Genomic DNA, 10,909 nt, shown 5'->3' with positions numbered 1-10,909 from the left:
TTTCGGCATGGTCCTCGAGTACAAGCCTGGAGACCAATCCAATCAAGTTGCCGACGCACTAAGTCGAAAGGCCGAGTTGGCATCCTTAAAGTTAGAAGAGATAGCAGCCATGAGCCAACTCAAAGGGCCATCCCCGAACGCATAAGAAGGGGTTGGAAAAGGACCCCGTAGCCCGACCCTGCTGAAAAACGTGAGCAGCTTCAGTTAGAAGTTCCCTCGAGTGGAACGGTTTTTGGTGCTCTATTTCATATCCTCCTCCTGTTGGTGAGTTACCTCTTCCCTTCCTTCCTTTCTATTTAGGAGTGAAAGTCGTTGCCGGTGCAAGCTTTGAAGTAGCGCGCTACCCTAGTTCAATCAATCATGAATCTGATTCCCACTTACCCAGTGGGGATAAGACTATAAAGTCGACGTTCCTCAGAACTTGCCCGGAAGGGAGAATCCATCTCTCTTTCCGTGCGATACCTAATATATGTGATTTGCTGACTAATCCCACAGCGCTTTATTTACTAAAAAGGCGAGTTTCCTGGTGCTTAACGCCCTGCATTCGAGAAAAGCGAGCCAATCGGAAAGATGGGAACTCTATAACATTCTTGTATCTATTTTCCAGTCCAGCTGCTGACTCGGATGAGGAGCCACCATCGTACTAGTCCAGGGGGTCAATACTAGCGAGAGTCCCACAGCTACGCTAGTTCGTTAGGTATAACGTGTTTCGGTCAGCTTTAAAGGCCAAACTAACCCAGTCGCTTTTTTGCATGAGCCCTGTGGAGTCAGTTACAAAGGACTTGACCGGAAGAGCGTCAATAGACCAGAGTTGAGAAAGGCCTCGTTCCAGCAAGTGAATGGTGCTTGCTGCCTTCAGCGGGGTATCACCTTTTTGGTAGTAGTTGATCTTTGTTTTTCTTCCTAATTCTCCCACTTTGCTTCTGACTCTCTCCTTATAGCCAAAGAGGCTGGATGTAATGCAGTGGTTTCCGGGAACAGAACTAAACGTTTGATGTAACAGCTTTGGTGTTCCTTTCTATGTTTTATCGTAAATAGGGGACGACGCTATCCTATCTATCATAAGAGAATCTTAGGCGATCCCTCTCCCGAAGACTTGGCTTATTTCCTTCCTCCTTAGAGACTGTGTCTAAGCTTAATTCCATATACCCAATACCAAGGTTGAGCATCTTTCCAAGTGAATCTCAATTCCATATTAGAATGTTCCGCGAAAGATCCTTCCGCATTCTTCTCGACCAGGACGTGAAATGAAATGCTCTAATCTAAGCCCGATCCGGGGATATAGGCATAATAAACTCTCAGTTCGACGTCTACTCTGGATCTTCTCATTCACATTCATGACAGCTGCTTTGGAACAGAAAGAAGCTACCACGCCACGATTCTCCGATCAAGCTTGCATCCGCGCAAGTACAGATTCGCTTGTTGAGTGTTCCATAGCTGGATCAACAGGTAGATATGGATTGAATCGACTTCGCTTCTTCCTTTAATGAATCCCTGTCAAGCTGTGATAATGATAAAGGACGTTTCCGTACCCCCTTACCTTACTCAAGAAAGAAAGTCATACTGATCAGTAGTAGTGTCTAAGAGGAAGAAGGGTTGGCGCTTTGAGCTACCTATTTAAAGTGATCAAATAGAAACTTAGCTTCTCACGTTGCCATAGATTCTCCATTTCATAGGAAAGCATCGGCTTTGCCCAAGTTGTAATGACTGAGCTTTCTCCCTGTCGATGAATCATGCTTCGAACACCTAGACCAGCTGCCGCTTAGTCACGTTTGCGCTTAGATAGCGATGAACCCGCCTTCCTTACCTTAATCAATAGATAGGTTTAGTCAGCCAGCCGTTGAGATCGTTATTTCGTATAGATAGTGAGTAAAGCGAGATGGAGAAAGAAAAGATCTTGCTTGCCCAGAAAGTCAAGAAGGAATTTCTTCGATTGACCGCTTCGAAAGAGACCCTTCTTTGAATCAGCAATTGATCAAACTTCCGCTTGCTATTCCATTTCTACGGCTCAAAGTTCGAACTAAAGCCAATTCCGATTCAATCTAGAAAGAGTTACAGCTTACGTAGTACTAAACCAACAATCGAATGGGTACCGCCCAGGGGAAGCCCCTTCCCTGTAGGATATGGGCTTATTTAGTTCATTCAAATCAAGGGAAGGGTCAAGGTCAGTCTTTGATTATTTTCTCTGCCCCGCGCTCTCTTGGTATAGTTCTCTCCGTTCGGAATCTCATCCGCCTCCCTTCCACACTAACCGAAAAACCGGACCCCTTGACTGAACCAACAAAGCATTCCATTGAATTGAAGCCACTTCCCTCCGTCAAAGCCACTTTCGGAGGAGAACTCTTGCTCACAGCGCTCCTGAAACCAAGAGACGAGACAAAGACCGCATAAGATGCAGAGGATACTAAGATTCAGAGTGAGCCTCTATCCTATGTGACGGAGTAGAGAAGAGAGCACCTTCAACCGACAAAGCACTTATTTCCTGCTTGCCAAGAAGTGTTAAACGGAACCTTCTTCAAAAATGTGTCTAAAAGTGGATAATGGGACTACTGGTCTGCTGCTTTGACTTTTTCTATTACTGTGACGAAAGAAAGCAAAGAAAGTCAGCTTCTTGCAGGTCCCAATAAGCGGTACCTAAGGTCTACTCATCAAGTAAAGCCTCACTTTTTCAGCGAAGACCAGAACCGATTCAATCATGCGACCTCGTCCCACCGGAAGGAATATTCTGAGGCGGCAAGAAGGAGAGGCAGGTTCAGGCGATTAATCACTAAAATCTTTCCTTCCCTTCTTTATGACAGAGCAATCGCTCCTATCATTTCATTCCGAAATGGAGAGGCACTAACTACCGGATAACCGGGCCGGGGAATTTGTGGTTTTACGGCAAAGCAGGAAAGGAATGAATTTGCCTTTTCCGCCGAGAGAGAACAGCGAGGCGCTGTCAAGCGACCGATCCGGGATTCAAAATGAATGCTGTTTCGGGGAAACTCAATCATTCTGCGCTGCGCCCACTACTGACAAGGAGGAGAGGAGGGTCCAAACCTAAACCTCCCTCTCACGTAGAGAACACTTCGAGCTTGTTACACATTTCCGACGAGCACTAGCGCTACCCTTGATGTTGGTGACTTTGTATGTCCTCCCTTGGCTTGCCTTTTTCGGGAACTCACTGGCCGATGTCAGACTCTTGACTCTTCTTCCTTTGAACCATATTATGATGATTTGGGCCACGAAGAATCAAATGAATCAATTCCTGGGAACCATTGGCGAGTACAAAATGAAGAAATGCGCCAAGAACTTCTTTTGCGTCATTTGTTAAGCAGCTGTTCAGGTAACGAGTGTGACTGGCTGGCTTGAAATGTGTCTCCAAGTGGTGTTAGCTTAGGGAGTTCCCCAGCCCCACCAGGTCCAGGCGTACAACAAACAGTAAGAGCAAGGGCACAAGGGCAGTATCGCTCCCTCGTTCGATATAACTCCGATCGTATCTTTCTTCTCCTTCGGTCGCCCCATTGGGAAGAAGTTTACTGAAGTTTCTGTGATCACTTTACTTTCTGACTTTTCCGGCATAAGAGGTCTTGTCTCTTTACTGTCCCGGTCCTGTCTCTTTGCTGCGGAATAACAGTCTTGGTGCTTTGGGCGGGGCACTAGTCTGACTGTGCTTCCTAGCCAAAGGCTATTCTTGATCTGATCTTGCTAGGAAGAAGGGCATCCAACAGACAGAGTGATGCTTCTGTCATATATTATGATAGTCTATTTTTTCATTTTTTAGGAATCCGTATAAATAGACTGTTTTGTTTGGCTTAGTGTTCATATAAAACTCTAAAAAGAGGTTGTTTTCTTGCAATTGAATCAAAAGGAACTCTTCTTACCTCAAAGGGAGTGCACCAGCCTATCCATCATAACTATATAGGAAGTACGCCCTCTCCCTTGTCAACTCCGAACGAATGCTTATTTAGCCGTGAAGGAGAACTCTTGTTGCTTGTTGGCAGGTACTCCATGTAAGGTTAGCTCGAAAGCAGTTCTTACTCTTTGACCTGAGGGGAAGAAAGCTGTGATTACCTGGGTGAGGTTGACCTTCTTTCTGCGGTACGGCTATTAGTCTTATTAGATAGCTGGGAATCTCTTCTTCCGCCTATGCGGTGTGACTGTGACTTTCTTCTGTACTCCTCTTTTTTAGCTTGAATCTAGGCCTTTTAGGTCAGGAGTGAAGAGACAGAGGACAAGATCAATAGTAAATAGGTCCATGCCCTGCTTCTTGTTTGTCCGGTGTTTATTTTAAATTCATAGCCGGTCTTCTGAATGCGTAAGCGCAGTGCCTTTCGAACTCTATTACCTTCCCTTCTTCCTGTTGCAGTAACCTTAGCTATTTCATCCGGTGCCAGTGCTCTCGTAGAGTACCCGCGGTTGATGTTAATGAATACCTTCTCTTCAGCAAGTTAGGAAGCAAGAATGATTAACTAACCTTTAGGGAGTGAGTGCAAAAAGGCCCCCCGCCCAAAAAAAAAAAAAAAAAAAAAAAAGAGGACATGAGAGTTTCACTTATGGAAAATCCAGAGCCAAACAACCATGGCCACACGTTTCTATTTCGCTGATGTCCTTTGTTATGGTGTTATCATACACAAATAATCATAATAAATTTAGGTTTATTAAAATAATGTTCAACTAGCAATATTTAACATACAAAATACTTGGTGCTGTTCACTAATTATCACATTATTTACTTTAATCCGGTCAATTAATTTGTTTTCTGATTTTCATAAGGATTATCTATTTGAAACTGGATTTATTAAATAAAAGTTATAAAAACATTAAAATTAGGTTTATGTTCATTAATATAATTAAAAGCCCTTAGGGTTACTCATAATCTTTCTCAAATCTTTGGGGGATTATGTAAATAACCAAATAATTGTTAAATAAATTAAGTACAGTGAATGGCAGAGACAGAGATCAAATAACAAATCCAACAGTAAACAGATCTCTTGTCTACTCCCCTTAGTCCCTGTCCGTACAACACATCATCATCATCATCCTCGTCAAACCCATGTTTAAATAAATACCCTAACACGATAAAAACAAACACCAGCTCTCGTTCTCTCGTTCCCTGATATGCAAACTGAGAAAAACATCTTCTTGTTACTTTCTTTGTTTGCTTCAATCTGAACGGAAAATGATTTTTGGATCAACCATCTTTGGTTGTTATCCTCTTGACTTGTTTGTAGCCAATATAGCTCTGGCTTCTGTTGAAGGATTTCTTGCTTTTATTGCATTCTATCAGGTTTGTTTCCCCTACCTTTTCCTCTTTATTTGTAATGCTATTGTTTTCTTTCTCAATTGCTGAATAATTTTATTGAATTGTGTATTGGATTCATTTGGTCTCATGAGCTGATCCAAATGCTGAAATCTGGTTATTTCAAAACATTTTTTTATTAGACTTTTATCATTGGGTACATCTACCTGATCATAACATAAACATAAAATTTACAGATATTTTTGCAGTATTTCTATGTAAAATAAGGGCCAGAACCAAACTTATGATTAGGTCTTAAGAATTATGTTTTAATCAAATTCTATCAAGATTTATGGTGGTGACTGGTAAGTTTGTAGCTAAATAGTATTGATTACAGTGTTTACTCATGAGGCCCTGAAAAACTAAAGATGAACTGAGCTATTTCTGTGGCCTGATAATCTAAATTAGTTTGCAGTTTGAACATGAAGACAAGTATGATCAATTATACTCTCTTGTTTTGACTTAATACATCTTGAAGGAGAAATACAGTGTTGGCAGTGCCTCGTGGACTTTCTTTAGTTGATATTTTGTGGAATCAATGTGTATGCACTTTTTGTGCTGAACTTTTCTTGTGTGATGTTCCATTCTTTCAATTTTTAGTCATCAATGTTTAACTCTGCCTGTTTGATTCTTTGCATGGTACTTACATATCTGGGCCACTTCCTCATTGCAGCTCACCAGGATTCACATGCGGAATCAACTTGTTGGATGGACTCGACAAAAAGTAAGTTAGATCATCTTTTACTTAATTATAGAACTTGAACTCATATTACAAGACAACCTTGTAAGCTTCTATTTTCTTCTTGAAAGTTGCAAAACTCATTGTGCTCTTTCTTTTAAATCTTTGGTTCATGTGAAGAAAATAAATATAGTTTTTCTATTATGTTGAGTTCATATGTTTGTCTTTTATGCTAATTCTTCTTCATATTGTTCATAAAATCTGCTTTCCTGGTTGTATCCTCTTTGATGAAAATAAAATGTCAATTTCAGGTACTCCATCTCATCATTGGCTCTTCCAATTTGGGTAAGAATTGGAAACATCACTCATATCGTTGAGATTTTCCTTGTGTCATATATAATTAAACTAAAAGCATGATTCTCAGCTTGCCAGGTCCTTTAATTAGTGGAATCAGTTTTTAAATTACTGTAATTTAAAAAACAAACTCATGCATTATACTTTTAAGTTTTAATTCACGATCTCAATGGTTTCAGAAAACTGTTTGTGAGTGGATTTCTGCTTTTAAAGAATTCTTTGCTAATGTTTTTTGAACATTTTAATGCTTCAAAAAAGCCTTCAAGACCTTGAATATCTTTTCAAAAATTCATTGAAACAAACTACTGAGCTTTTTAGCACTGATTATTATTGGCTATAATGCTGGAATTGAAACTATTAGAGCCCATATAAGAGTGGGTAAAAAAAATCCTTCAACGGATGATTAAGCCTTGTAATGCATTCGTCTTTCAGGTTACTCCATCTATTTTATATCTACAGTCCTTGCTACTTGTGAAAGGTGGTTTTGCTGGTCACATGCTTGTGGCTTTGTCCTCATGGGTATGTTTCTTTGACTTGCGATAATTGATATGCAACTTCAATATTTATTTTTTTTAATGGTTTTACATGATCAAATATGCTGCAGCTTCACCCAATATTCTGCTTCTTGCTGCATTTCTTCTACTCCTGTCTTTCTGGTAAGTTTTCAGTACGCTTTCTGATAATAACTGTTCTTTTATTGAAATACATTGGATCACTATGATCTATCATTATCATATACAACTTGTGTCCTTGTGAGTTATATGACACCTTGACATGTTTAGTTCCCTTGTATGTTCGCACTTTAAAACTCAAACCTCTTGTGCTTTTTCTTTTTTACTTTATGTTTTAGTTCCTTCTGGTTCTCCACTTGTACTATGAAACAGTAGTCAAATTTTACAAGTTACACCCTTTGATTTCGACTAACTATGAGATAGTATTTATGAATGCATCAAGACTATATTTATGTGCATGTAATTTATGTGTATGTGTATGCAAATGTGCATCTTGACATATTATTTTTTCAATCATTTCTTTCATAATTTATAACCTCCTTATAGCAAATATGCCCTGAAATCAGACTGCATATTTGCTTATGCTGTATGATGCATAACTTGAGTAAAATAGTTACTTGGTAAGGGAAACAACCTTAAGAATATATTGACAGAAGGTGAGGTGTTTCCCAACAAGGGTATGTTCTTTTTGGGGACAAACAATACTAAGAGACTAATATATATAATAAAAATATAAAATTATAAAATTATAATACATACAAAATTTAAAAATAAATGAGTATATTGAAACCATCCACTTTGATATATATATGTGAAGGAATATTAAATTGTTGACAAATTCACTGGTTGACACTAAGTTTGTATCCCGAGATATTAAATTTAGAATGATGCAGTATAATTCATAGATACATATATGCTTCCATGGGCAATGATGTTATAGGGTCGACCTTTGCCATCAGGCGAATGATGAAGAGGATGATGATGAAGAAAGTAGTACCCAGCAGGCTTTATTAGACAATTCGAAGAGTAAACCAGGTGTATCAAACATTCATGATCGATGGAGATGTTGCCCATTGAAAGGCATTCATGTTGGTAGCCGGCAAAAAATCGTGATTGTGGTATGAGAGATAGAAGTATACTGTTTATTCTTCAGCTATTTCTTTTTGCTTTCATTTTATAAAATATTGTTATCTGTTTTTCATGCACTTTTTTTTTTCTCATGTTTTTCACTAGGTTGTTATGCTTATGTTTATCTTAATGATATCATTTGCTATGATAATCTGGATTGGTGCGGGGAAAAATCCTATTGATTCTTCATTATTTGCTCAGGTATGCAATGTATTCTATATACATGGTTTGTTTCAAACTATCTTCCCCCACGCTAATGCTTCTATAGATTGGACTTAGACATATAACTTGGTGTTTTCTTTTGCATAATGGCTCACTATCAACCTTCAGAACACCTTTTTATGAACTTATCCTAAATTTTCACTTGATTGTATTGCAATTCTTCTCTGAATGTGGGGCTTTTCTTTCTCTGTAATGTTGATAGTACGGTTGTTAATTATTGCAATTATGGACAGGTATATGTAGATATTTTTGCCGCAGCAGTTCTTTTATTGGGAGGAGCTCTGGGTTGCTACGGTGAGCAAGTAGTTTAATTTTTTCTGCAGTTTGCTGTGAATATTATTTGTTGAAGTTCTTTGTTCATTATCTTCATGTTTTCTGCAAACAGGATAATGTACGCAAATATCTAGTACATCTCAGAATTATTGATTGTGTCGTGTGTGATACCCTTGATCAGGATATTTTTAGTACTGGTTGTGGGAAAACTAGGTCCATGTACATCGTTTTCTTTTATTAATATAGTTTCATATTTTCTTATAAAAAAAGAAACTACTGAAGAACTCTTGCTGAGCCATGAGGGATGACATGATTGGCATGGAGCCAACTAAAGAACTATATCTGAGAAGGATTAAATGCCAAAAATGTAGTACCGTAGTAATGTAGCCATTTGCATGTAGCATTATGTATTAGGATGAAAAGAGAGACATGTTTTTGTTCAGAACTTAAATTCACTTCCAGGTGTTTGTTTTGCTTGTTGTGTCTTTGAAAAACAAAGAACCTCTAAATCTATTTTCATTTCGGCTCATGTGCATGATTACAACTTTGTTTATTGATGTGAAGTTCCACTAATTTGTTTGAAGTGCTATTGATGTAAATCCTAATGTATGTCTCAGAAAAACTTTTGTTGTTATTTTCCATAAATTGTTCTTCAGGTCTTCTGCTATTTTGCAAATTGAGGAGAGTAAGGTCTGAGAGAACTTCTTCAGAGATGAGGAAGGTACTCACCCAATAAATTTTTAAACTTAGTTATTTTTTCTTGTGCTTTCACGATCTTTGTGTTGTACCTTCTTTGTATGAATTGATATGTTTAGTTGCCTCTTTAAGATTGAAATTGTTTAGGCTCCCCATGCTTAAATATAACAGCCAAATTTTATTCTGTATGTCTTTTAAGTTTTGGAAAATTTGTCACTTATGCAGGTTGCTGGTTTAGCTGTTGTCTCTGTTATATGTTTCTCTTCAAGTGCTCTGATAGCTTTTCTAACAGATATTCCTGTAAGTTTTAGTATTGTCTATAATGTCTAAAGATATTCTCATATTTTGGTTTAGCTTGTTTTTTCCCTTTTAAACTTCACTTTATCGTTCTGTTGGCAGTTTTCTTATCACTGGAATTTGAAGAAAATGAATGGAGTAGGGGCACCAGTTCTGCTGATCTTATACTATTTTATAGGTTATTTACTTGCCTTAATGTTTCAACTTGCTGCTTACTATGGTATGTTTGAGCATTATAGCATCCACTTTAAAGGTTTTTTCACCTTAATAACCTGGCAAGCAATGTCCATATTGTTTGTAGTCATTACATCTTGAGTTTGTCTGACTGGTTATCTTGACTGTTTATTTATAGATACTTACATCTTGCTTTGGAAGTGTGGACCACAGGTTCACCCTTTTCTTATAATTTTCTTGATGTAGATTTTGTTTCCCATAAAACCAAAGCAGGTTCATCAGTGCCCTCAGCATTTTTGTTATGGGTCATGAGAGAATTGCCACCCCCCGTGGCTGTTAATTGTGAAGAACAGTCGAGAGTGATAGCTTTTATAAGTTGTGGGTCAGAAAGAATGGAAAATCCTGGGTACTGGGCTACTGCAGCCAGTTTAAAGAATCAGGTTTGTAACTCAATTTATTGTTATTTTACAGAAGATAATTACTGATTCAAGTTCCTTCTGATGTTGATCTCCATAACCCTATTTCAGAGATCTAAGTTATTAAAAAGTTTTTAAAGGGACTACAAGTGATTATAGAGTTATCAGGAAATGAATTGTTATAGCCAACATAAGATTACATACTCTCTCTGTGTTGCACTGCTTTATATTGTCTGTGTTTTATCTGAAATCTCTATGTAGAGTTTTTGATTCAGTTGTGGTTGGATTACTTTGTTAAGTCCAAGCTGTTTGAAAACTGTTTTTGACTGGTCAGTATGAGATGTGAAAGCTCATCTAGCTTTTTGTTATTCAAATTTCTCATCCAGATGATAATTGACTTAATGATAGCATTAATATGATTTCTTTCTGGTTATCTCAAAATATTCTAAAACACTGAAAGAGCTATGGTTCTACCATCTTTCTTGGTTATCCAGTATCAAATAAATTTGCTTTAAATTGCAGGTGTCAAGAGCAAGTCCCATATAAGCATATGCATTACTAAGCTGGAAAAAAAGTGAGGCAAAGGGCAGAATGTGAAAGTCTGCCTGGAGTGAGAGTGCCGTCCACCCTCTGGTGCATCATAATTTCAGAGAATCTGGTGGTTTGTCGAATTTAGGGTGGTGAAAATAACTTGACACATTATTGTTAACCAGGGCAACAATTTGGGAGTTTACACTGTATATAGGCAATATAGCAGAGGATTAATTTAGGAGAATATGTTGTTTTCCCATCCGAATCTAAGGAAATTTGTTTTTTGTTTGGCTTATCAAAGTGTTGTATTGAAAAGAAATGGAGTATTGTCGTTGTTATCTGAGTT

The 10,909-nt window shown here is 38.1% G+C and overlaps 1 protein-coding gene across 2 annotated transcripts; it reads left to right on the top strand.

Annotated features, from left to right (window-relative positions):
* Positions 1-4,928: 4,928 nt before the first annotated feature.
* On the top strand, positions 4,929-10,856 carry LOC116114549 (tobamovirus multiplication protein 1). 2 transcript variants are annotated; one of them, XM_031400698.1, is made up of 13 exons: positions 4,929-5,269; positions 5,955-6,005; positions 6,272-6,305; positions 6,747-6,833; positions 6,919-6,970; positions 7,767-7,944; positions 8,060-8,155; positions 8,410-8,470; positions 9,106-9,170; positions 9,371-9,445; positions 9,545-9,662; positions 9,890-10,056; positions 10,555-10,856. In XM_031400698.1, the coding sequence occupies exons 1-13, from the start codon at positions 5,162-5,164 to the stop codon at positions 10,576-10,578; spliced, it is 1,116 nt and encodes a 371-aa protein (XP_031256558.1). In that variant the 5' UTR covers positions 4,929-5,161; the 3' UTR covers positions 10,579-10,856. The 2 variants fall into 2 exon arrangements, with proteins under 2 accessions (XP_031256558.1, XP_031256562.1); XM_031400702.1 differs by having other exon boundaries at positions 4,932-5,269; positions 9,545-9,620.
* The last annotated feature ends 53 nt before the right edge of the window (positions 10,857-10,909 follow it).

This window comes from Pistacia vera, unplaced genomic scaffold (assembly GCF_008641045.1).
Source record: "Pistacia vera cultivar Batoury unplaced genomic scaffold, PisVer_v2 Contig122, whole genome shotgun sequence".
Lineage (NCBI taxonomy): Eukaryota > Viridiplantae > Streptophyta > Magnoliopsida > Sapindales > Anacardiaceae > Pistacia > Pistacia vera.
The sequence above is the reverse complement of the archived record's forward strand: the minus strand, read 5'-3'. Positions and strand labels throughout refer to the sequence as shown.